Genomic DNA, 22,747 nt, shown 5'->3' with positions numbered 1-22,747 from the left:
TGTCTCTTGATGTATTTGGATAATCGAAGATGTATTTTCCCGCATCAAACACCACAGAAAACCCCTTCAAAAAGTGGAACAAACGAGACGTCGAAATTGAGCGAGACATGTCCAAAAAGCGCGCATACGATCTCAAATCCGAAGCACTTCCTCAGTTCGGAGAAGGTTCCGAATACCGAGCTCGCGAGAAAGAAATCGCTCGTAAAATGACCCTCGGACATCGCATTCAAAAATTTGACATTGACGCTCAATCATGGAAACTGACCCTCTCGGATTTTGAAAAAGAAGGAAAGGGAGGAAAAGCGGCGAAGAAGAAGCCGAGGAAATTTACGGGGAATCGAGAGGGAGATGTAACGCAGAATAGCATGTATTTTGTTATGCATCAGAAGGAAGGACAGATTTTTGAAGCTTTCAAAATTGAGGTACGAGTCTATTTGAAATGGATCCTTCTCTAACCGAGTCATCCTAGGACTGGTACAACTTTCGACCTGATATCCGCCACCGAACTTTGAACTACGAAGAAGCAGAGGCAGAATGGGACAGGAGAGATCAAATCATGAACAAATTCAATCTTATGAAAGCAAAAAGAGACGGGGACGAAGAAGAAGGGGCTTCCAAATCTGATCTAAAGGTACTATTTTGTCCCTTTCACCCGTCTATAATTTTGTAGGTTCATCAAAACGTCGACGAAATGGGCTTCGACGAGGACGAATTTGCGGCGAATCGGACAAAAGCGGGAAGAGGCAAAAAGAACCTCGGTGGCAAACAAAAGGGGGACGCGGCGTTCGAAGATTCTGATGATGGAGACGGAGAGGGTGATGAAGTCGACTACATGTCCGATGATTCATCCGACTTTGAGCTCAAAGAAGATGACAAGCCGGAATTAAAGGGGATCAACGAAGACATTTCTGACCGGGAGCTGTCCGAATCGAGTGGGGACGAAGAGGAAGAAGAGGAAACAAAGAAAGAAACTCAGGAAATAGAAGTATCGCCCTTCGTTTTCGACTCCTTTTTGATTTTGCTTCTAGGACAAAGACGATCCAGATGTAAAAGACTCAGACATCGAGGACATCGTTTCAAAATCCGCGCTTTTCAAGTTCTCCCAAAATCAAAAGACTTCTCGGCCGAATACTCCGACCGACAAGGTAAACCTTTTTACCTTTTCTTCTCTACTTTTCTCCCTCTAGAAACGGGCAACCCCGACGCCAACTCATTCAAGCCTCAAGCGCGTGCGCGACCAAGCTTCTCCAAACTCCACCTCTGCCAAAAAATCGCGTGATTCTCCTGGCCCCTCTTCCGGTGGCGTTGGAATTTCTCTCGAAGCCGTTAGAGAGGTTCTTGCTCTCAAGCCTCTGACGACGAAGGAAATCTTGAAGAAATTCAAGACGAAGAAAACTGGTTTGACTCAGGACGAAACCATCGAAAGGTACAGCATACTAACAAGTACAGTTTTAATCGTTTCTAGAATCGGGAAGATTATGAAAGCTTTGAATGAGGAAGGCTCGCTCGTGTCAGAAACCAAGGACAAAAAGAAGCTCTACAGTCTCAAGAAAACATAAACAATTTTTTGTCCATTGACATGTCCATCTGTATTATCGTTCCAGTTACAGATTATCTGCGCGTTTTACCACTGCTCTGTACATCAGTACAAACTGCTACCAGTTATTTTCCCTTGGCTCAACCAGCTTCAGCCCTTATTTTAGAATGAAATAAAGATGAACAATCAAGAAATCGTAGACACAGCACCAGTAGCTGTCGACCCAAATGACCCAAATCACTGGGATATTGTCAAAGCCACACAATATGGGATCCTTACCAGATGCAAGGTGGAGGATTAACCCCCATCTTTTCCTTTTCATCCCTTCTTTTAGGATATCGTGGAGGAAGAAGGAATAGACGTACGTAAGCCAGACAAGGATAATATCACTTTACTTCACTGGGCTGCGATTAACAACAGACACGATGTCGTTGATTACTACATTTCAAAAGGTACTCTTCCTTGATTTCAAACCATCTTCATCGACCTTAGGAGCCATTGTCGATGCAATCGGAGGCGACTTGAACGCCACTCCTCTTCAATGGGCTGTCCGACAAGGCCATCAAAGGTAGAAAAAATTATGTTGTCAGATTTCATCCGCTGTAGCATGATCGCTTGTCTGATGCGCCACGGGGCTGACCCGTCAATTCGCGATGGAGAAGGATCGGCCGCTATTCACGTCGCTGCTCAGTACTCATTCTGGCCGATCGTCGCTTATCTTGGTAAATATACCTAAATGGGCTAAGAGACTAAATGGGTTTTCAGTCGCGAAGGGGGTCGATGTGGATACGTACGATACAAATGGGTTAACTCCTCTTATGTGGGCTGTTCTGCGCAGCAGGGGACCTGATACAGTCCGAGTGCTGCTTGGACTCGGCGCCGATCCAAATTTGGTTGATAGGAAATTCAGAAACTTGCCAATTCATTTTGCCATCGAGACACCAAGGTAACTTATCTTCAGTAATCACTGAAGAAATCCTAATTTTCAGCCCTGATTCATTCGAATTACTGCTCGAAATCACGAAAGACCTACAACAACACAATGGCAAGGGCAATTCGCCGATTTCACTCGCCTCGGGCAAAAAAGAATGGATGGCCGAGCAGATTGAAACTGAGCTGGAAAATCGTGGAATAACAAGAACAAGAGGTGTAAGGAGGATTTTCAGCTCGAAGGCCAGAAGAACCGGCCTTTTGTACGCTGTCTCGCTCTTCTTTCTAGTTGCTGGTGAGTTTATACCATCTTTTCCTTTGCTATTTTCTCTCTAGCTGGCTTCGTTTTCCACACAAACAACATCTACCTTGGTCCATGGGCATCAAAGTTCGCTGCCATTATCTGTCTGTATATATTCGTCTTTCTTGTAATCAAAATCGTAAGTCCTATCCTCCTCGTTTCCTTGTCTAACAAGTTCGTAGGCCGTTCCTTCTAGCGAAGTGAGTCTAAAAATGCCAATCTGTTGGTCCGAAGCAACAAAAACGTACATCACCGGGGTCGGACTCCTGATTCTCTGGCCCGTCATTAATGTTGGATGGCTCGGCACGCTTATTTGTACACCTCTGCTGCACTATGTTTTCTACAAAGTAAGTACGCCCCGCCCTATCAGAGCTGTTAACCCCTTCAAGACTGTCACCGCCGATCCAGGCTACATTCCAACCGACAGAAACGTCCAATACAGCTCAATTATTGAACTGGCCGAAGCCGAAAAACTCGACTCTTCCACCCTCTGCACTTCATCTCTTATCAAAGTAAGAAAAAACTCCCTTCTTTTCTTTTTATCATTATCTAGCGTCCTCTTCGCTCAAAGTACTGCGGCACCTCGAAAAAACTCATCGCAAGATTCGATCACTACTGTCCGTGGGTCAACAATGCTGTCGGCTTTGGCAATCACAAAGTAACAATTTTCCTCTGTTACTCGATCTGACAGTTTTTTAGTATTTTATAATGTACCTATCCTTGCTGATCGTGAACTTATCTTGGCACTTCTATGCAATTACACTGTACTGGGGTTCAGAACAGGGCTGTAACGTCGAGTAAGTACAGTAAGAGTAGACGGCAATATCGACCAAAGGCTTTGAAAATGCCCATTATTCAATCCTTTCTAGCTTTTCGCAGCGCGGTTCTATCCTCCGCGCCTTCGCCTGCTCTGGCTACGTCACTTGGCAATTCTTCCACACCTGCCTTCATCTCATCTGGGTTTCCCTCCTTCTCGTGACGCAGCTCAACTTCGTCCTCGTCCAAGGCGTCACGACCAACGAGCGCATCCGTGCCCATCGTTACAGCTATTTAACAGTCAGAAACGGCGGCATCGTCCACAACTCATTCAACCGCGGCGTGTTCCAAAATTTTCTCGATTTCTTCGAGTTGGATTTTTGCGGCAAGAAAGCGCTGGTGGTCGACTGGAGGAAGAAACTGGTCCTGGAACCGGAGTTCAAACCTTTTGCCCAAGAAATCGGAGAAGAAAATGTTTAGAGAATTAATTTTTGTTCATTCCTGACTGAATTTTACTGTCACAGTAATGTCTACCTATGATCAACTTATCAATACATAAAATTTTTTGTAACATGTATCATCGAATCGTGATTCCTCAAAATTTCAAACAACAAAGAACCTATTACTAACAAATCAATATTCAATGATGAAAGCCCCAGCTTTTTTATACAATTTTACATACTATTTTTTGTTCTTCGAAGCTTGCACCGAAAATTTATCAATTATATATGTCTTCAACCAACTGTTTTGCTCATAATAAACTATCTATTTCTGAAGAAATGGCTCCTCGATCAAAAGAAACGTTCAGATAAGTTCGATGTTGGAATCAGTCAGTCGGGAATAAGTTGGGAAATACCTTACTTTCTCGATTGAAAATGTAAGTTTTCAACAGAATCAATTTTTCAATATGATAGACTTTCAACAGCTTTTAACTAGAACTTACACTCGTGTGAGTGTATGATACGCCTCCTTGAAAGAGTAGTAGGGCTCAGACAGGGATAACTTTGTGACTTCATGATTCCACTCTTTGTGAAATTCAAGAGGTGTCCTAAGTTGTGTGACATCTTCGACCTTATGATTTTGAAAAGTTAACTTCAAAAATGCTTGATAACCCACCATGTCTACAAACAAAGTCGGTAATTATGGTGTTCAGAAAAACTCGGAAATGGAAGACTTCCACGAATTCAAATCATTCCTCGTTGATTTCAAGCTGCTTCTTCGATCGGAACGGCGTGAATTCTCTATTAAAACAATTCTGGAACTTTTGACTCTTCTTCTGCCATTCTTTTCCACCATCTTTTCTTCTCAGTCAAATCTTTTGACAACCTACTGTCCTATTTTATACATTCTCCTCGCATTTATCTTCACTTCTCCTCGCCTTTCAACGATGCTCCAAGACATGATCCTTTTCTACTGTCTCTCCGTTTCTTTCGGCCAAAAACTCTTCCCCCAGTCCCCCATCGACGTTCTTATTTGGTCATTATTTGCCGCAACAGTTTCGAATTCTAGCAATCGTAAATTAGGACTCACCGTAGTTGTGTTTGCCCATCTCCTGAGCGCGCCAGTGTTGGTGCTTGACTGGATGAGATGGTGGCAAGTTTGGCCGAATCCTGCCAATGTAGCAATTGGATTAACACAGGCTGCCGTCATTTTCTATAATATTTTGACGTTATAATGAATTGTAAAATTGAATGAAAATAAATAAAATACTCTTACAAAAAATTGATGTTTGCCAAAATAATAAAATGAAGCACATTAATCGCAAAGTCTCAGAAGAAGTTTCCCCATGTTTTTAAAAGGACTGAATCTTTAAATAATAAGTTTTATATTAATATATTATTTTTAAAATGATTCGAATTCCAGCATTCTGTTTTTGTTTAGATCGAATAGGTTCCGGTATACAATGAAGCGTTTCCTGAATCACGGACTAATTTCTCAATTTGATGGATATTCAAAATAAATATTTCAAATTCTGTCATTGCAATTTCAGATGTTGATATGGGTAAGGCACTGTCTCGAATCGGCTCAACCTTGTGCGGAGTGGGTGTCACTGTAATCGCTGGGGAAAAATACATCAAGCATCGTCAACTTGGGGAGGGAGCGTTCAGCTATGTCGACGAAATTGAAAACATCAAGGATGGAAAGTTCTATGCCTTGAAAAGAATAATCTGCCACGACTCAAAGTCGGAGAAGGAAGCACTTGATGAAGCTAAAGCTACTCAGGTTTGTCGAAAAAAAACATTAAGGAGAAAGTAAAATGGGGAATTTAAGAGTTTATCTTCAAAAAACATCATCAAATGCCGGTCATTTGAGGTGGTCAAGAAATCACCGTATTCCGAAGTTTGGCTGGTACTAGAATATTTCGACAAAGGAACGCTTTGGGATCATTACCAAAAACTCAAGGGAGAGGGAAAAACGCTCAAGTTCAACGAAATCGTACGACTCTTCAGAGGCATCGTCGAAGGAGTCAATGCAATCCACGAAGCAGGGATGGTTCATCGGGACCTCAAACCGGCGAATATCCTCCTGGGAGAGGGAAATATTCCAGTCATATGCGACCTTGGAAGTCTAGCAGAGGCCACTGTCAAGATTTCGACAAAGAAGGAGGCGCAAACTCTCGAAGATCTTGCTTCTGAAAGGTTTGAACCTTAGGGGCGGCGCGTTGTTAATTGCGATTAAGGTGCACACTCCCTTATCGAGCACCAGAACTCTTGGCTGTCCCGGTGGGTGAGAGTATCACTACTGCTACAGATATTTGGTCGGTGGGATGCATTTTGTACTCGCTGGTTTATCTCGAAGGTCCTTTTGATTCCGTTTGGTTGAAAGGTGATTCTGTTCATTTGGCCGTTCAAAGCGCTAACTTTGACACAAGGAGACTAGACGATGTTTCTGGACCGGTAAGTCGAAAGCCCAATCGTCTCTCTATTGATTGCTTTTAGTTGAAAGCGCTGGTAGAGCAAATGCTCGATCAGGATCCAAAATATCGCCCTCCAGCTGATCTGGTTCTTCGCCGACTTGAAGAAATTGGCTGAACCTGTATCTTTCCCATTCATTTATTATTTCTGTATAAAAGTACTCAACCCAAGCCATTATTTCTTCGATCAAGATCTGTATTCATTCAATAAAATTGAAAAACTGAAATCAACGAGGAGTGCCATTCAAAGTTCAAAATCTACCAATTCGTTCTTCTTCAGTTGTCTAATTACAGTACCCAGTAACCAATTTACAGTCGGGCTCATTTACATTTTCTTCGATCCTCCTCCTTCTCTTACGTCATGACGTAACAGCTCCAGAATATTCCCCCTCTCATCAATAATTTCTCCAAAGATAACGGTGCAATTTTAAAAATAAAAAAAAAAAGAATGTTTCATTTTGAACAGCATCAAGCTACAGTATATTTAACTTCAGAGCAAGGTACTACAGAGAATTTTTATAAATTTAAAATATGAAAAAATAACTTTTAGAATAAGGGGTCTCATCTTAGCGGGGAACAACTTCTGTCTCTCCATTTTTAAGGAAAGAGCAATTTTGAAACTTTAATGTTTCAGATGCTGATTTGATGGACTCGAACATCCCATGGATTCAACCCGAGCAATTCTGTCCGGCGACTGACCTCTGGCAGCGCCTCTGGGAGATCGTCGAAAAGGGCGAAAACGGTGAAAATGGCGGCTCTGCTCAAAACGCGCCACAAAACACGAACATCAAAGGCTACGCCGAGCACTCAGCTGCTGAGCTGGCCGATTTGAGGAGGAAGAAACTCGAGCGATTAAATTCGGTCGGAATTAATGAACTTTCGCCGCTGACAAGGGTCGCTTTTGGCGGCGTCCCAGTCAGTCCGCTGCCGAGGCATGAAGCGGGACTGCCGGTTTGGGCGCTACCGACGAGAACGAGATATTTACCCGGCTTTGATGGACTCCATGATGAAATACTCGACTATTACAGGTACAAAAATGGTTCAATGAGTGGGGAAAAATGTGTTTTTCAGATGGATTCAGCAGACGCCAGAGGAATATATCATGCGATACGAGGTGGTGTCTCGAGTGCAACAAGTTATAGCAAAGGAATGGGCGGTTTTTTTCCTTAGTTTTGGCAATGATACCCATATTTTTGACTGGAGCTCTTCTTTTCTCTTACTAGTTTTCATTTTTCCGCCCTCTGAAAAGCTCTTCCCCGGCTCAAAAGTAGAAATCTACGGCAGTTTTCAAACCCGACTGAATCTCCCCACTTCCGACATCGACATGGTCATCTGCGACTTTGAAAGTTCCAATCTTAACCAGCAACCTTACGAAGCGCTGAGGATAGCGCTCATTGAGGCAAAAATTGCGGAGCCGCTCACGCTAAAAGTTTTGATGGGCGCTTCTGTTCCTATTGTCAAGGTGGGTTTTATGCCTTTTTCTAGCGCTGAAAGGGAATTCTTAGATGCGAGATTTGTTGTCAGACATCAAGGTCGATATCTCCTTCAATGTCAAAACTGGAATCCAATCTGTTTCACTCATCAAGGTCTGGTTCCTTTTAGTTCTTTCATCACTCACCAGAGCTTCCCTTTTGCGAACCATATAAAAGACCTTTATCCGCGAGTACCAAGTCCTCCCCGTCCTGGTCCTCGTTCTCAAGCAGTTCCTCCTGCAACAAAATTTAAACGAAGTCTGGACCGGCGGTATTTCTTCCTATGGTTTGATTCTAATGGTCCTCTGCTTCCTCCAAAATCATCCGCGAGGCGCTCAAGCGACAAGTCCCGAAAACGCGAATCTTGGACTCCTTCTCATCGAGTTTTTGAGCTCTACGGCAAAAACTACAGTTATGAAAACTGCTCTATCAGGTAAGACTTTCACTTCTTCGCTTTGCCAATCGATTCTAGAGTAAAATCCGGCGGCGCTTTTATCCCAAAGCAAGTGATGGCGAAGCAGATGGAGAGTCGCGGACAGGTTCCGGCTTTTCTGTCGATTGAAGATCCTCTTACTGAGTGGAATGATATTGGAAGGTTGCCCACTTTCTGGAGCTGAACATTTCTCTCATCCCTTCTTTCAGATCCTCCTACAAAGCGCTAGAAATGAAGGAAAAGTTCCACTACGCCTTCATGGTCCTGAGCCGGGCAGTGGCACCACAGGCGAGCTATCACAACACAGGCTCGATTTTGGCGAAGATTCTGAACTTTGACGACGATGTTATTGAGTACAGAAGATGGGTCAACAAGCACTGGGAGAACAAAGTCCCTAGAATCAAAATCGTCGAACCAACGCCGGTAATTTTCATTTTTCCCAGCACTTTTTTTATTGAGATTCAGCCCCCTCCCGCGCAGAAAAGCAGGAATTCTAGCGTCGGCAAGCAATCTTTCTTTCCCGACGAACAAAGCTCCATCGGCGTCATTTCCGACGGCGAGAGCTCGATTCTTTCAGAAGAAGAACTTTCGCCGATCAGAAAAGATCGAAAAGTCGAGTATCGACGATCCTCAGACCAAGTCACAAACAAAGAAAGAAGGTCAAACTCGGACAGTTCGGCGAAAGCGAATTACGAGGAAAACTTTCCGGACATTTCGGAGAGCAAAAATGCTCCGTCGGAAAAGGCATCGTCGGCGAATTATCTATCCGATAAAAATAATAATGATGATATGCCGAGGCCGAGGGATGATCATGACAACAGAACTAGGTACAGCATTAATGATCCGATCTAGCGACCTGTGTATATGTAGAATCCTGAGTCAGGGTCTTGCAGGAGGCTCCTCCTGGCAGGAGCTTTATCAAAATCGATTTTGGCTTTTCAGGACCCTGACTCGGGCCCAAATCCCAGATCATCATTTTTATTTGATGTTAAGATCGAAAAAGGAGCCAAAATCAGAGGCAGAAAGCGAAAGCGACAGAAAACAGCGGCGTGAGCGAATGAACCGAATGTCCGCAGGAAGCGGAATTCTCGGAATGCCGAGAATAATGAGAAGCGCTTTTGCTAATTTAGGCGAGCCGGATCGAGTGAACGCGAGAAATGTGAACATCAACGATGCCAGCTCTACCGGCTCAAGAGGGACCGATTCCTTTCCATCAAGTTCTGGCTCGAAGAGCAAAAGGCCGACCAAAGAGTTTTACAAGCCGAGGGGGGTTGGCAAGCCAACGACAGGGGAATTCAGACAGAGAGAGTCCTACATCCAAGTGAGTTTGTTTTCAAAAGAGAAGGTTTTTTTTTCTACAATAGAATTGCTCGATTTGTGTGTAAATATTAAAGTGTAAAAATAAAGAGTCCATTATTACCAATAATCAATCAACTCATGCCTCTTTCTAGCCGAAGAAGTGGCGGTTCAGGGATGAAGAGCGACAGAAGAAGATCCGACCAAGATTCGCGAAAAAGAAAGACGGCCAAAGTGAAAATCGCCGCTAGAATCAATTAAACTATTCATCGCGCTCGCAAAATATATAAAAAAATTCATAAAATTTTCTAATCGAAAAAATCGGCACTGTGTCCGAAGCCAAAAAAAGAAGCTACTATTATTTATTTTCAAAAAAAAAACTACATCTGTAAAAAATTCATACTCCTATCATTACGAATTCAACCCTTTTTTTGTTCTCAACTTTTTCAATTCATTTTCGCGTGTTTCTGTGTTTATTTATTTCTATCCATCAAAATGCCTAATCATTTATCTTAACCTGAAAAGCAAGCAAAGTATCTTACTATCCAACTTACAACAACAAAAAACAAACAAAAAAACTGATCTTCATAATTTTTCTTTTTCAAAATCTCGCTATTTTCAACTTTCAATTCTCCGTTTCAAATCCAAACAAATGTCTTTAGCTACATATCTGTATCTTTTATACTTTAATTATTGAGTTGCTCTTATTCGATTTTCAAAAAATAAACTTGCAGCAGCATGATGCCAAAAAATAATCGAAAAAAGGATGGTTTGGATGCCAAAAAATTGGTGCAACCTTCTTTGCTATATCTCGTTGACACCCTTAAGACTTTCGCAGGTTTCGGCATCATCAGAAAGAGCATCAAAAAACGGTCCTATCTCGTTGACACCCTTAAGAATCTCGCAGGTTTTGGCATCATCAGAAATAGCATCAAACAATGGTTCTATCGAGGTGTGTATCCTTAAGTATTTATGTCTAATTCGAGGAGTTACAGTCGAAAAACCCTTGTGATAAAAAATGAACCCTCTCTTTTTCTGAAGCAATCATTTTCGAATCTCAAAAACAAGTCAATTTCCCACCCGATCGAAATAGTAAATCGTTGATTATCAATCGCAATTCTATTTCCCAAGAGTGGGAAAGGAAATGATGCAACTATATTTGTATTCTTTATATTCATATATTTACAGTAACAGCTCAAGAAAAATATACAGCTACAGATTCAACAGAAAGCTGTTAAAAAAATAGAAGATAAAAAATTAAGAAACAAGGCAACTAGAACTGAAAGCTGGAAAAAGACTGTAGGGTTCAGTGTAAAAGTTACAGTAGATAAGACCTTTTTTGTCGTTTGAAGATGTCTATTTACAGTAGTAGCTTTTTGGAAAAAGAAGCTTTTTTGGCAAGAACTTACCTCGTTTTTTTTTCTTGGCTCAAAATCCTGTGTAAAAACCTGAGTCAGGGTCTCGAAAAGGCTTTTCAATAAGCCGCGTAGGGGACCCTGACTCAGGTTTTTCTCACAGGTTGCTGAGCCTAGGGTTTATAGCTTTATTGGAATAAATATAAAATAATATAGGTAAATAGGAATGAATATAGGTAAAAATTGCTGAAAAAATCGAGGTCAGAAAAAAGTTGAAACGTTTTTTTAAGCTCGTGCTAGTCTAAAATAGCACTGATTTGGGCTCATCAATTTCCGAATTCGAATTGAGCCAGGGATGGTTTTTGAGGTCTTCGAGAGTCGCTCTCTTCTCGGGATTCTTGTGTAGCAGACTCGCGAGAACGGAAAGCGCAGAGGTCGACAAATGGCCGGGTAGAGGGAGTCGCTGGTGGCAGATGCGCGTGAATTGCTTTTTCAGGTCTGTGTCGTGGAAGGGGTAGCTGTCGGTGAGCATCTTGAAGAGGAGAATTCCCAGCGACCAGAGGTCTGCTTTGACGATGTCGAAGTCGTTTTCGATGTCGAAGATGAGCTCGGGAGCACAGTAGAAGACCGAGTAATTTCGAAGAGAGGTGACCGGAGAATCGCTCGTGTCGATCGGGGAGTCAAGCATGTCAAAACGGATTTGAGAGCTGAAAAGTTTGTTGAAAGCTTTTACGAGTTGATGTCTTTTCGGAAAGAGAAAATGATAGGTTGGCAAGTCTAGCAGCCAATAGGGTACCGCAGCTCAGAGTCAGTGCGGGTTATGGGGATTTTAAGCCAATCAGATGGCAGTTTAACTTAATTTAACCAATCAAAGACTAGGATTACCTATAAGAACCAAAAAACAAGCGATACCTGTTGCTTTCATTTCTTATTTTGCCGACTTTTTTATGAGTTTTTTACAATATTTCATTTGATTTATGAAACGATTGATGTACTATTTCAAAGATATTGTGTTCAAATTTCGATTTCTGTGTATCAAAATAATTTCGATGATGTTATATTAGGTAATGTTTATGGGAATGAAGATTGAAAAATGTTATGAAAGCTGAATATTCATCTTTTGTAATGAAAATATCTTTTTCGTAACATATTTTTATTCAGAAATAAAATTATATCTTATGTGGGAAAATGCATATTTAGGACATTTTATGAATATTTTGAACGTACCTGTGTCCATCATCGTAAACTATATGATATAGTCTGATGTTGTTCCCAAGCCCGACATTCTTCTGATGGCAGTAGTCGACTGTATCCACGATTTTGCGAAACATTTTCGAAGCGACTTTTTCGCTCATCGGTCCGTTCTGCTCGATGAAATCTGAATTTGAAAATGAACTCGATTTTCAAACTTGATCAGGCCAAGTTTGAAGCCAACCGCGTTTGATAAAACCAAACCGCGGAGGTGTCGATTAAATTGTTACCTCGAAGATTGCCAGAGCTCTTTTTGTAGATGATTACAGAGCCGACTTCCGGTTTATGGCGAAGCTCCTCGATCGGGGTCAAGCAGGGGTGTTTAAGGCGGTTGATGATGGATAGCTCCTCCCGGAAGTCCTCGTCTAGTTCGCCGTAGTGGACCTGAAAAATAAGGGTCAGACCGGCGATAATTTTGAAAGAAAATCTTTATAAAAATTCATTTTATAATAAGAAGGTTCAAAGCTTATTCAAATTGGCAGATAAGTTATCTGAGATAACGAAAGAGATACACTTGATTTTTTGTTAAGGGTATTACTGTCTTATTCTTTTTTTTTTTGTAAAAAATCAATGTTAAAATTTTATGCATTTTAGCAGCCTTTAGTTAATTGATTTGTTAACCCCCCTGGTGGATTTGATCATTGATTCTTGCCACTAAATCTGTATAAAGAACAAACAGTAATCAAAAAATTTCGAAATAGTTTGAACGGTCGTTGCAAAACAAGGCCTCTCCCATGGCCCGCGGCTCGGTCCGCCCGTTTTGCGTAATTCTCGCTTCTATGTCGAAATTCTAATTTAGAACTATTTCGAAAATGCGAAATCCCAAATGACCCAAGAATCCCTTATTTCTATTTTCATTGAATTTCCAAGGCATCAAAAATGTCCTTTTAGAAGAGTTTTGTTTACAGTGTAAACTTTACACAAAAAAGAGGGTTGAACTCTCGCTTGAGTTCATTGTCTGAACTTCTTAAATTTTAAGAGAAACGAAAGGGAGAACTGTAATAGAGCGATCTTACCTTACAGAGCCGCTGGTCTTCCCTTGAATCATCTCGAAAAGCGAATACATTGTTGGTGACCCTGGAAATGACGCTCGGTTCATTGACCCGGACGGTCTTGCTCTCCGAAATCTGATGCGCCCTTCGTTCTCTCTTTGGTGCTTGGGTACAGCAGGCTTGGGCTTCTTCACTGTCAGATACAGTATCATCGAGTTGATCATCTAGGTGTTCTAAGTAAGAGTGTTCTTCAGCTTCTTCTTCTCTGGAGCTCATGTTTTTCTGAATTGAGTCCTTGTTGATTCCAAATCAATCGATGAATTGAAGTTTCAAGTTTGAAAATGAAAGTTTTAATATTTTAAAATTGTCGTTTAATTGAAAAGTGCGTTCTGGAGAGGAGCGATAGACAGCAGGAAGAAAAGCGGGGCGCGTTTCAGCTCGACCGCGCCACCACGATTATTACGACTTGGACGGTTTTTCTTTCATTCGAGAGTGAACTTTTTAAAAAAAGGTGAAAAGTTGAACTTTCTGGTGGTTTTTTCCCTCCCCCTCGAACGAGAGAGGGTAGGAGGAAGGGTGGGGAGGGGGAAAAGGTTGAAAAAAGGGGGTGGAAAGTCTGAAAATTGGTACTAGAAAAGTTGAAGGTCTTGTCTGGTGGATTTTCCTAGGCAAGTTGATGGTTGGCAGCCGAGTGGTCTGGCGGTTAGTTTATAGGTCAGGTTGTAAATGAAGAAATTGGTTGATTGTGAAATTGTTGGGGCAGCGTTTGGACGAGCTTTTGACGTTTATTGTGCCCTTTTAGCATGATCCGGAGGTTTTCCGTCTGGGACGGAGGCAAATTAAGACCCTGGCCCAGGGCGGTCTAATTTGCATTCTTGTAAATAGTCTTTTTTCCGAAGACTATTCATTTATTCTTATAAGATTAATCTCGACGCGAGATTAGTCTGTTTGAATAAAAAAGATTAATTCGGGAAATTTTCGAAATAGTTCCGAGATTATTTCAAATAATCTTGAAACGCGCGCTGTGATTGGTGGACCAATGGCCGACGGCGCGAGAGAAAAATGAAACTCAAACATGCTTGGAGCGCAGCTTGAAATTTTGTCCGCGCCGCCTCGCACTGCTCACAGCTCGCCAGCGCCACCCAAATTTTTCCCCCGAGCCACGCGACCCTCGCTAAAAAGATTAATCTCGAAACTAGTCCAGTCTTGACTAATCCCAGAATCTTTTTCCAAAGAAGATTAATCTCGCAAATTTTCGAGATTATTTACAAGAATGCAAATTAGACCGCCCTGCCCTGGCCAGACGGAGTTTTTCATGTCTAGGGCAATCTGAACAGACGAAAAAAGGATGAAACAATGAGAGACAAGTAAAGAAGAGAGGCATGTGATTGACTAGAAAGCTTGAATTTTTGTGATAAGGGTGTCACTTGGTTAATTCTTTAGGAAGAAGGTCAATTACGAAAAAATGGATCGTCAAAATGGTTATTATTTTGGCCATTTTTCAACCGGAAACTGTCTCTTTTTTCCTCCCTTGAGATTGATTGCGAAAGCCAGAAATTTAATAGCCCCGAAATTGGAAAACAGGACAAATTACGCAATCGGACTGTACATTGTTTGAACTTACGTCCGCGACCTCCCCCTAGTCACGTTTTTTTCAAGCACATTGGAACGGAATGCCACATTCTTTCCCCACTTTCTGGTCTAGTAGTATTTCAAAATCCTTGCGAATTTCAAAATTTCGTTATTTCGCGAATTTCACAAAAGACAACGAGTTCGAAATCATTTGTAAACTTTCCATTTCACAATAACCGAACTAGAACGATTTCGAAATTAGGGTCACCACACCCATTTTCGCCAAAAACAATCACCTTTTTCTTTTCTCCCTTTATTCTCTTTTCGTGCTGCGGTGGGTTAAAAAGCGCATGAATAGGTTAAAAAGCAGAAAAGGCGAAAAAACGAAGCTTTTTTTAAGTAAATTCCTTTCTTATATTTTTTTTTATTTCTGGTGTGGTAGTAGCGCGCGAGTCTCTCTCTCTCTCGCTCTTTTCAACGATGATCTCTTTTTCCTTCGCGAAAAGAGAGGGAGAAAATTGCGAAATACTTTTCCCACGTGATTGACGCACCAGCCCGCGCCGCGCTGCGCGGTGTGGTGCCGCCTAATCAACAATTGACAAAACGAGCTCGGTGGTGTTTAACGCCAAAAATAAAGCGCGGTCTATTCTTGGTGGAGCAGCTTCGGACAAGGGTTATTGAAGGAAAAAACGGGATTTTCGAAAGTCGAGCGAAATGATAAGAGTTGGGCTTATCACTTATCGAGGAGTCGAGGCGAACTTTAGAACTTTTGAAATACGATGTACTAAACGATGTATTAAATATAGGGAAAATTTTTTAGAATTTTTTTGTTTTGGATTATAATTTTTGAGAAAAATTTGAGAATAAATTTATTAGAAATTATTATCAATATGATAAAAAACATTAATTTTGATATAGTGAGGTGTATCCCCTTAATTTTGAGCCGAATTCAAGCATCTCAATCATCATCAATTAACTTTCTTCGTTAAAGCAATTTTCAATTATACTTTAATTGGTTATTTATCAAATATATCATTTAAATTGATCTATTAGATAATTTATAATTTATAAATTTATTATTTTCGATACTGAGAAATCAGAATTATGCTCTACCGAAGAAAATTTATAAATGAGGTTCTGAAAATTCGGCTCAAAATTAAGGGGATACACCCCATTTAATCAAAATTTTGATAAATTGGAAATTTCACAAGTTGAAAATTATTTCGAAAATGTTTTCTCAGAACATTATTTACCTTTCCATGGAATTCGCCAGAGTGACCTGCGGCTGTGCTTTCTTCCGACCGTATCTGTAACAGTTCTGTTTGTTCGACCTTGATATTTGGCAGTCAGATGATACTAGCCCTGCTTTCAGCTCAACGTTCTTCTGACTAGCGCCACGCAAGAGCAAATATTTTCAACAGCCACTTTTTTGTATTGCATCATGAATTATTGACCTCACAAAGGTCGCAGTGTTCCTGTGACGTTTCGTCAAATAGTGAAAGGCCGAGCTACTTGATTTTGGCAGTCTATTTTTATTTTCATTCATTTGTTCAAATAAGGCGTGCTCTTCCTTGATTTCAATGAAAAAGAAAAATGAAAGAATACGTTTAGGAGTTGTATTTGTTTTTATTATTTTATTGTTATTCGTAAAAAAAATAAATTTGAACAGAAAGTTTTGATTATTAGTTCGGAGGTTCCTGAGAAGCTAGGGGCAGTTAAAGAAACTTACATTTTAAGAAGCTCTCACTATGATTATCATAATCCTGATAGTCGATTTACTATAAATCCTCTTTTTCTGAAAAAAATCGACCAAAAAATGATCTTGATCTTCTGAAAAGTGAACCTTGTATAGTCTATACAGTATAGATAAGCTCGACCGTCTGGATTCATCTGTATTTAAAAAGATAAACATTTAATCTCATCAATGAAATTAACTGTTTTTTGTTCTAAATAAAAGCATCATTTCGAATTTGATAAAGATTCACTTTCCATAAGCGCTTATATCCTCCCTCACATCTGGAGTTCAGCTTTTCGATTTTCCAGCTGAGATAAAAATCAGGAAATTATTGGTCTTTGATGAACTCCATCTGTTCTTGATGATCTTTGTCAAAGTACCGAATCTTTAGATCTTCAATGGAGCTGTTATTAATGATGAAAACTTTAAATTAAAATATTATCAAAGAAAAATTTCTCTGAAAACAAATTCAACTTTTCAAACATGTATTACAGTCATATTTCAGTCAAAGTCAATCATGAGGACAATCAACCAAGTAGTCCCAGTTGCACGCAGTCGCCGATTGATCCCAGTAGAGTCCATTTCCGCACTGCCCTTCAATATTGCCAGTATTGGTGCATTGGATGTATTTTGAGCAGTCAGAAGGATGAGGAGCATAGCCAGACGAATCGCAAGTTCCAGAGGAGCTGCCGCTTGTTGTGGAGCTTTGCTGAGTGCTTTGGGTCGAAGATGATTGGGTTGATTGAGTCGAGTGGGGAGTAGTTGGAGGATTGGTTGGAACAGGATCGTCGGAGAGAAGCACTTGCTTGGCGTAGTTCATCAGCGGGTATCTTCCTTGATTGCAGAACGATCCGTCGAAGTCATCAACGTCGATCGCCCACCACATGATTCCAGCGAGTCCGTAGCTTTTTGCCATGTTGACCTTTACTCCGATGCTTTGCTGATTATCGTATCCGACCCAATCTCCATCACCGTAAGCGTACGGCGCTTGGGCTTCATCGTCATAGACGCTCGTCCATCCAGCTCGGAGCTTTTCGCAGATTTCGTAGTACGCGAGGTAGCCTGGTTCGCGAGTATAAGTTCCAGCTGCGCCCGAATAATACCCATTTGAGCCGAGAGAGGCTGGCGCGAGAAAGCCTTTTGAAGGGGTTAAAAAGAATTTATAATGAGAATCAGCAACTCTTGTTACTGTAGGAGACTGACCTGTTTCAGATCCAGCGAGTTTAAAAGTTCGTCCGTATGCGCCAAGTCCAAGAACCAATTTCTGAAGTTATTCGTTACAGACATGACTATGATATTATTTTTTATTGGCTCAGATATCAGCCAATAAGAAAACAGAATCAAAAAGCGCTAACCTTTGGATCAGCTCCTTGATCAATCCAGTTGTAAATGATCCAATCAATCGAATCTGTGTATCCAAGTCTGTCATCGCTCTCCTTCGTATATGCCATCGCATGATGCCCGGTCGCGTCCTCCCAATGCCCGTGAATATCGTAAGCCATCAAGTGAATCATGTCCAGATTGTTGGACAAGTGAGAGACGTTGTACGAAGGAACAGCTCCGTCGATGGTGAAAATCTTGTCCTGGCCGATTCCGACAGCGGCGGTGAGGATGAAGCCGGGCTGATTGGCGTTTATTCGCGCTCGATATCTCTCGCAAAGGGTTTGGAAGTTTTGGTAATCAGCTGGAGGAGAGCTGTCGACAGTTGTCTTCGCTGGGTATTCCCAATCGAGATCGAGTCCATCGTAGCCGATGTTGTTCACAAAAGCCATCGAGTTGGTGATGAACGCGTCGATGTTTGCGGTGGAAGAAGCCATTTCGACAAAACCAGTTGATCCATGATTCCAACCTCCGACAGCGAGGAGAACCTTGAGCGAAGAGTTTTGATTCTTGAGATTTCGCATTCGCGTGTACAGTCCATCAGCCCATGTTTCGTCCATGTCGTTCCACTCGTAAGGGCACAGGGTCCAACCAGCAGCTGAAAATTGATAAGAACTTGTGAAGACTTGAATAAATTTCGGTTACCTGTGTAAAAACCTGAGTCAGAGTCTTGAAAGAGTTTGACTAAAAAGCCGCGTAGCGGCCTTTTTCAACAGAGAAGCCCCAAAGCGGCTTCACCAACCTTATTTTCTCCAAAAGCAGTGTGAGGACCCTGACTCAGGTTTCAGCACAGGTTCCCTTGACCAGATCTGAACTCACCTGAATTGCACATTTTGGCGAAGGAGAAGACCAAATGCGTGCAAAGATTTGGATCAATATCTTCGGGAAGAAATTTGCCAGAGCCGGGGCGATATTGCGACCAATTTGTGTAGTAGCAGACGATGTTGCCGGAATTGGCATATCCAGTTCTTGATCCTTGATCATTGGAGGTACTCTCGGCCGCTGCGGCCGCGAGTAGCCCTACTGATAGTTTCATTTTTTTTGGTCTCTTTTTTTTATTTTGGAATTGATCAAAACCGAACTGGAGGAATAATTTTATAACGAAAAATATTTGCCAAGAAATGTCAGGAAGCGCGTCAATTCAATTAAATGCTGAAGGTTAATGGCCCGATAAGAATGGGCGGAACGAACGGAACGGCATGGAGTCACATGGTGTCACTCGGCGGCTTGATGAAGAAGCAAAGTGCTCCATTCCGACGGCCTCAAATCAATTTTTCAATAGCTTCAATTGGGAAATGCATCCACTTGGGCAATCTTCATGCTCATATAGATAGATACAGAGCTGGGAGTGCGCCATAATTGCCTTTGCTTTAAAAATCGAAGCAAAGTTGAGAGGACCAACTAGATTTTTTTCTCAACAAGAAAAATAATAACAGAAAAAAATATGAAATTTTTCATGGCTATCTTTGCTTTTCAGGTAATGACCATAAGAGCCTTCAATCCTGGGCTAGCAATATTGGCGATATTCTCAAAATTATTCAAAAACGTACGAGATTGCTACTTTGTCAGCTTTTTCCCCAAAAAATACCCTTACTTTAGCCTCTTGCTTTGCTCAGGGCTCGGGAACCTGTGTAGAAAACCTGAGTCAGGGCTGGAAAGATAATTTATTCAGTAAATTTTCAAATTTTGGCGGAGCCACTTGCGGCTTCGTTTATAATAAAGCCGCTATGCAGATTTTCATTAGAGATCTTTTAGACCCTGACTCAGGTTTTCTTCACAGATTACAGAGCTCAACTAGCCCTAACCCCCCAAAAACATGCGAAATTCCTATTTTGAAAGAATTTTCCAAAAAAAATATCGTTTTTCTTCCCTTACTCAATCCCCAACCCAAAGTCAGACCCTAACCCTAGTCCATTCGAAAAATTGTAAGACAGATATACTTTCAGTTGACTTCTGAAGCGTGTGCTTCTTCAACTAGAGCTCAGCAGCTCCTTGATTCTCTTACTCCAATGGAAATGAGTCAGGTGCAACTTTCCAACCCCTTCGTTTTCCGTAAAAATCCGGTTCAGCTTCAAGATGACATGCAAAACTTCAACGACGACGCTTTCCTGAGCGACTTGAAAATGATGCTCTCCGATCCGTTGGTCGAGAACATGCGAATTCTCAAAAAGCGCGGAATGCGACTGCTCTAAGAATTAAAGCATTTGATCGTTTTTTGAAATAAACCAGTCAAGGCGCAAAAAGAGAGTTTTTGTTTTTATTCATCCTTTATACACAGAGATTTGTTCGTTTTGGCCGGAGAAGTCGGTTGACGCGGACAGAGGGCGATTTCTCGAAAACGAAGAAGTTGGCGCGGCGAATTTGTCCAGCTCGGCCGCGTTTCGTGAATTCGAATTGGCGGCATCTGACTTTTTCCAAGAGCCATTGCTTGTTTCCTCTAAAAATTTTTATTGATAAAAATGGGACCGGAAATCCGATGTTTTGGCCATTTTTACAGGCGTCTTATTTCGTCAGAAAATCCGTTGTTTTGATTCGCTGACGTTGCAAATCCTCGAATCTTATTGGTCTATTAAGGTTTTTCTTACTTTTTATTGGCTCACTTAGAGAATTCATTATTTTTGATTAATCATTATAAACGCTTGAATCTGATTGGACAAGAATAAAAATCTTCGAGTCTGATTGGCTTAAATTACGAAATCTTCTTTTTGATTAGTTTAAACGCCAAAAATCCGAAATTCTATCTTCCAAATCCTCCTTAAAAAATTCAAAAAGTACCTTAAATTTTCATCGTTGCATTCAATATGCAAGTTGCATCCTTCTTTCCCGGGTTCATATTCACCGCAGGAAATGAACTCCAATTCGCCATAATCGCTGGTCAATCCTTCTCTCTCACACTCGTCGAAATCGAGGAATTCCTTCCATACTCCGTTCTGCTTTCTCACTGGCTTCGAAGCAGAAGAAATCGCGAGGAGGCCAAAAAACTTGAAAACTAACATCCTTATCGGTTGTTTTAAAGTTTCGTAAAAGAAAGAAAAATGTTGAAGATGGCGACGCTTTTCGCTGATGGCGCGATGCCGCGAGCGCTGCTGGACACGTACTCAACCCAAAACCAGCAGATTTCTTTTATTATCACCAAAAACTTTCTTATCGCGCTGGTGAGTTGGATCCGAACAAGCGTTTTTCTAGCGGAGTCCGCGAAAATAAAAGATAATTACTAAAGACACGTAATTTCCTTTTGATCAAGACTTGATTGCTGTCAACCCTTATTCTGTTTTTTTAGTTTTTGTCGAATTTTAATAAAGTGAACCCCTTATTTCTTCTTTTTATAAGAAAGAAATAAGGGCAAGACTCTTTGGACTATCATAAAATCGAAAAATTATGGTATCGACACCCTGATTTCAAATGTTTGGAGCTTCATTCAGACAGTGCAATTTTTCTTTTTCAAATTTTAATGAAGTGAACCCCTTATTATTTTCCCTTTTATAAGCAAGAAAAAAGGGCGTAATTCCCTTACCCATCTTTACAATCAAAAATAATCTTATTGACACCCTTATTTTTTATATGTTTTGAGCTTCTTTTACGCTTTGTGCCAGATTCAATGAAGTGAACCCCTTATTTTGGCTATTAATTCTTTGATTATGATGATGATAAAAGTAGTTTTACTCTCATATTTTCTATAAAGTTAAAAATAAGGGGCTCACTTTATTAAATCTGGCCAAAAACCAACTAAGACTGCCTGAATTAAGCTCAGAATAGTCAAAATAAGGGTTTTACTTGTTAAACTTTTGAGAAAAAATTTCCAACTACATTTGATGGATTCAAAGGCCTGGAGAAGATTTTTTGTCGCACTAATGTGTGAATTTCGGGCGCGTTGGTTCAATTACTAATCCACTGCCAAGCGTCCTTGGGTCCTTAAAATCGCTGGATGAAAATAGAGAGGTCATAAAAAATGACCAAAATAGAGACAGAGAAAAGGAAAAATGGTCTTTGATAAGATTTTCGGAGCAGAACTGGCTGGAGCACTTAGTTTAGCGATTTTGCTCTTTTTGTACGTTCTCGGAAACTCGATGAAAAGGAAAATTGGTTTAGACGGCTTACTTGTCAGGTTTTATTTTGATTGAGGATTTCCATTTGCGATTGTTTATTCAAAAATATCAAAATCAAAAAGTCAAAAACAAAAAAAAAGACCCGAGAATATTGGAAAACACTTCAAAGAGAAAATTGGCCTCTTACCAGAAGAAGACAAAAATAATGGCGAGCGAAAATTTGAAATTATAATCTTTATTCGTGATTTCTAGAGCTCTATCAAGAGATGTCTTCCGGCGACCTTCGGCGCAGAACTGTTCAGCGAATTTAAAAAACACAAGTTTTTGACCCTTTTCATATTTTCTTCTTACATGATGCTTATTATAACGATAGTTTTGATAGCTTCAATGAAAAAAAGCAAAAAAAAATCCTCACTTACAAAAGTTAATATAAAATGACCTCATGACTTAACATATCTAGTTCCGCCTCCGTATTTTGATACATGAAATTTGTTATAAAATGCTATATAATTTTCTCGATAAAGAATTTATAGAAACATACCTATACTTACACCTCTAAAGACTAATCAATTGATCGTATTAAATAAAATGAACTCAAAAGAATTGATAAAAACGTTTGCAAAGGCAACTGTTAAATACTGTTAGCGATAATGGTAAATTATTGAAGGACTGTTCATATTCTACTTCATCAAAAGATGACCCTATATTCAACAAAAAAATAAACTGTTTGATCATCGACCAATCATCCTAAAACATATTAAAATTTCGTTTCTGTTT

General features: G+C 40.7%; 7 protein-coding genes and 1 long non-coding RNA gene across 8 annotated transcripts; 5 read left to right on the top strand and 3 right to left on the bottom strand.

Annotated features, from left to right (window-relative positions):
• The first annotated feature begins 75 nt into the window (after nucleotides 1-75).
• Nucleotides 76-1,665, top strand: LOC145706042 (general transcription factor IIF subunit 1-like). The gene is made up of 6 exons (XM_081783554.1): nucleotides 76-422; nucleotides 470-631; nucleotides 671-985; nucleotides 1,029-1,145; nucleotides 1,188-1,426; nucleotides 1,466-1,665. Exons 1-6 carry the CDS (start codon nucleotides 108-110, stop codon nucleotides 1,557-1,559), a joined length of 1,242 nt encoding a protein of 413 aa, XP_081639680.1. The 5' UTR covers nucleotides 76-107; the 3' UTR covers nucleotides 1,560-1,665.
• A 42-nt stretch (nucleotides 1,666-1,707) lies between these two features.
• LOC145703401 (palmitoyltransferase ZDHHC17-like) lies at nucleotides 1,708-4,266 on the top strand. The gene is made up of 12 exons (XM_081780760.1): nucleotides 1,708-1,826; nucleotides 1,872-1,989; nucleotides 2,030-2,105; nucleotides 2,144-2,259; nucleotides 2,303-2,483; nucleotides 2,527-2,762; nucleotides 2,804-2,907; nucleotides 2,951-3,115; nucleotides 3,158-3,280; nucleotides 3,322-3,426; nucleotides 3,468-3,565; nucleotides 3,638-4,266. The coding sequence occupies exons 1-12, from the start codon at nucleotides 1,716-1,718 to the stop codon at nucleotides 4,002-4,004; spliced, it is 1,800 nt and encodes a 599-aa protein (XP_081636886.1). The 5' UTR covers nucleotides 1,708-1,715; the 3' UTR covers nucleotides 4,005-4,266.
• Nucleotides 4,267-5,511: 1,245 nt separating this feature from the next.
• LOC145702967 (serine/threonine-protein kinase 16-like) lies at nucleotides 5,512-6,982 on the top strand. Its single transcript, XM_081780269.1, has 4 exons — nucleotides 5,512-5,747; nucleotides 5,796-6,163; nucleotides 6,205-6,421; nucleotides 6,464-6,982. Exons 1-4 carry the CDS (start codon nucleotides 5,523-5,525, stop codon nucleotides 6,554-6,556), a joined length of 903 nt encoding a protein of 300 aa, XP_081636395.1. The 5' UTR covers nucleotides 5,512-5,522; the 3' UTR covers nucleotides 6,557-6,982.
• A 90-nt stretch (nucleotides 6,983-7,072) lies between these two features.
• Nucleotides 7,073-10,403, top strand: LOC145703475 (terminal nucleotidyltransferase 4A-like). Its single transcript, XM_081780839.1, is given in 11 exon segments — nucleotides 7,073-7,466; nucleotides 7,510-7,585; nucleotides 7,688-7,900; nucleotides 7,944-8,024; nucleotides 8,088-8,292; nucleotides 8,295-8,343; nucleotides 8,383-8,505; nucleotides 8,553-8,766; nucleotides 8,809-9,170; nucleotides 9,337-9,664; nucleotides 9,795-10,403. Coding segments are annotated over 11 exon segments (2,130 nt in total). The 5' UTR covers nucleotides 7,073-7,083; the 3' UTR covers nucleotides 9,891-10,403.
• Nucleotides 10,404-10,812: 409 nt separating this feature from the next.
• On the bottom strand, nucleotides 10,813-13,608 carry LOC145703308 (tribbles homolog 1-like). The gene is made up of 4 exons (XM_081780651.1): nucleotides 13,262-13,608; nucleotides 12,476-12,629; nucleotides 12,222-12,372; nucleotides 10,813-11,701 (listed from the first exon to the last, which is right to left on the bottom strand). The coding sequence occupies exons 1-4, from the start codon at nucleotides 13,511-13,513 to the stop codon at nucleotides 11,296-11,298; spliced, it is 963 nt and encodes a 320-aa protein (XP_081636777.1). The 5' UTR covers nucleotides 13,514-13,608; the 3' UTR covers nucleotides 10,813-11,295.
• Nucleotides 13,609-17,023: 3,415 nt separating this feature from the next.
• Nucleotides 17,024-18,975, bottom strand: LOC145703663 (chitinase-3-like protein 1). The gene is made up of 4 exons (XM_081781046.1): nucleotides 18,744-18,975; nucleotides 17,900-18,522; nucleotides 17,748-17,808; nucleotides 17,024-17,681 (listed from the first exon to the last, which is right to left on the bottom strand). The coding sequence occupies exons 1-4, from the start codon at nucleotides 18,958-18,960 to the stop codon at nucleotides 17,056-17,058; spliced, it is 1,527 nt and encodes a 508-aa protein (XP_081637172.1). The 5' UTR covers nucleotides 18,961-18,975; the 3' UTR covers nucleotides 17,024-17,055.
• Nucleotides 18,976-19,244: 269 nt separating this feature from the next.
• Nucleotides 19,245-20,153, top strand: LOC145705177 (uncharacterized). Its single transcript, XR_014134561.1, has 3 exons — nucleotides 19,245-19,401; nucleotides 19,871-19,948; nucleotides 19,994-20,153. It is a non-coding gene; the product is annotated as an uncharacterized LOC145705177 (long non-coding RNA).
• A 39-nt stretch (nucleotides 20,154-20,192) lies between these two features.
• LOC145701378 (uncharacterized) lies at nucleotides 20,193-20,989 on the bottom strand. The gene is made up of 2 exons (XM_081778600.1): nucleotides 20,700-20,989; nucleotides 20,193-20,361 (listed from the first exon to the last, which is right to left on the bottom strand). The coding sequence occupies exons 1-2, from the start codon at nucleotides 20,918-20,920 to the stop codon at nucleotides 20,193-20,195; spliced, it is 390 nt and encodes a 129-aa protein (XP_081634726.1). The 5' UTR covers nucleotides 20,921-20,989.
• Between the last annotated feature and the right edge of the window lie 1,758 nt (nucleotides 20,990-22,747).

This window comes from Oikopleura dioica, chromosome PAR (genome assembly GCF_907165135.1).
Source record: "Oikopleura dioica chromosome PAR, OKI2018_I68_1.0, whole genome shotgun sequence".
Classification (NCBI taxonomy): Eukaryota; Metazoa; Chordata; class Appendicularia; order Copelata; family Oikopleuridae; genus Oikopleura; species Oikopleura dioica.
The sequence above is the reverse complement of the archived record's forward strand: the minus strand, read 5'-3'. Positions and strand labels throughout refer to the sequence as shown.

Coding starts and splice junctions, on each gene's coding strand:
- LOC145706042 (XM_081783554.1), top strand. CDS start 108: ATGTCCAAAAAGCGCGCATACGATCTCAAATCCGAAGCACTTCCTCAG. Junction 1,146..1,187: donor CGAATACTCCGACCGACAAG/GTAAACCTTTTT, acceptor TTCTCCCTCTAG/AAACGGGCAACCCCGACGCC. Junction 1,427..1,465: donor CAGGACGAAACCATCGAAAG/GTACAGCATACT, acceptor AATCGTTTCTAG/AATCGGGAAGATTATGAAAG.
- LOC145703401 (XM_081780760.1), top strand. CDS start 1,716: ATGAACAATCAAGAAATCGTAGACACAGCACCAGTAGCTGTCGACCCA. Junction 1,990..2,029: donor TGATTACTACATTTCAAAAG/GTACTCTTCCTT, acceptor CATCGACCTTAG/GAGCCATTGTCGATGCAATC. Junction 3,566..3,637: donor GAACAGGGCTGTAACGTCGA/GTAAGTACAGTA, acceptor AATCCTTTCTAG/CTTTTCGCAGCGCGGTTCTA.
- LOC145702967 (XM_081780269.1), top strand. CDS start 5,523: ATGGGTAAGGCACTGTCTCGAATCGGCTCAACCTTGTGCGGAGTGGGT. Junction 5,748..5,795: donor ATGAAGCTAAAGCTACTCAG/GTTTGTCGAAAA, acceptor GGGGAATTTAAG/AGTTTATCTTCAAAAAACAT. Junction 6,422..6,463: donor TAGACGATGTTTCTGGACCG/GTAAGTCGAAAG, acceptor GATTGCTTTTAG/TTGAAAGCGCTGGTAGAGCA.
- LOC145703308 (XM_081780651.1), bottom strand. CDS start 13,513: ATGAGCTCCAGAGAAGAAGAAGCTGAAGAACACTCTTACTTAGAACAC. Junction 12,630..13,261: donor AAGACCAGCGGCTCTGTAAG/GTAAGATCGCTC, acceptor CTTATTTTTCAG/GTCCACTACGGCGAACTAGA. Junction 11,702..12,221: donor GTTTACGATGATGGACACAG/GTACGTTCAAAA, acceptor CAAACTTTTCAG/CTCTCAAATCCGTTTTGACA.
- LOC145703663 (XM_081781046.1), bottom strand. CDS start 18,960: ATGAAACTATCAGTAGGGCTACTCGCGGCCGCAGCGGCCGAGAGTACC. Junction 18,523..18,743: donor CGCCAAAATGTGCAATTCAG/GTGAGTTCAGAT, acceptor ATCAATTTTCAG/CTGCTGGTTGGACCCTGTGC. Junction 17,682..17,747: donor ACTCGCTGGATCTGAAACAG/GTCAGTCTCCTA, acceptor CCCCTTCAAAAG/GCTTTCTCGCGCCAGCCTCT.
- LOC145701378 (XM_081778600.1), bottom strand. CDS start 20,920: ATGTTAGTTTTCAAGTTTTTTGGCCTCCTCGCGATTTCTTCTGCTTCG. Junction 20,362..20,699: donor TGCAACGATGAAAATTTAAG/GTACTTTTTGAA, acceptor AAAAATTTTTAG/AGGAAACAAGCAATGGCTCT.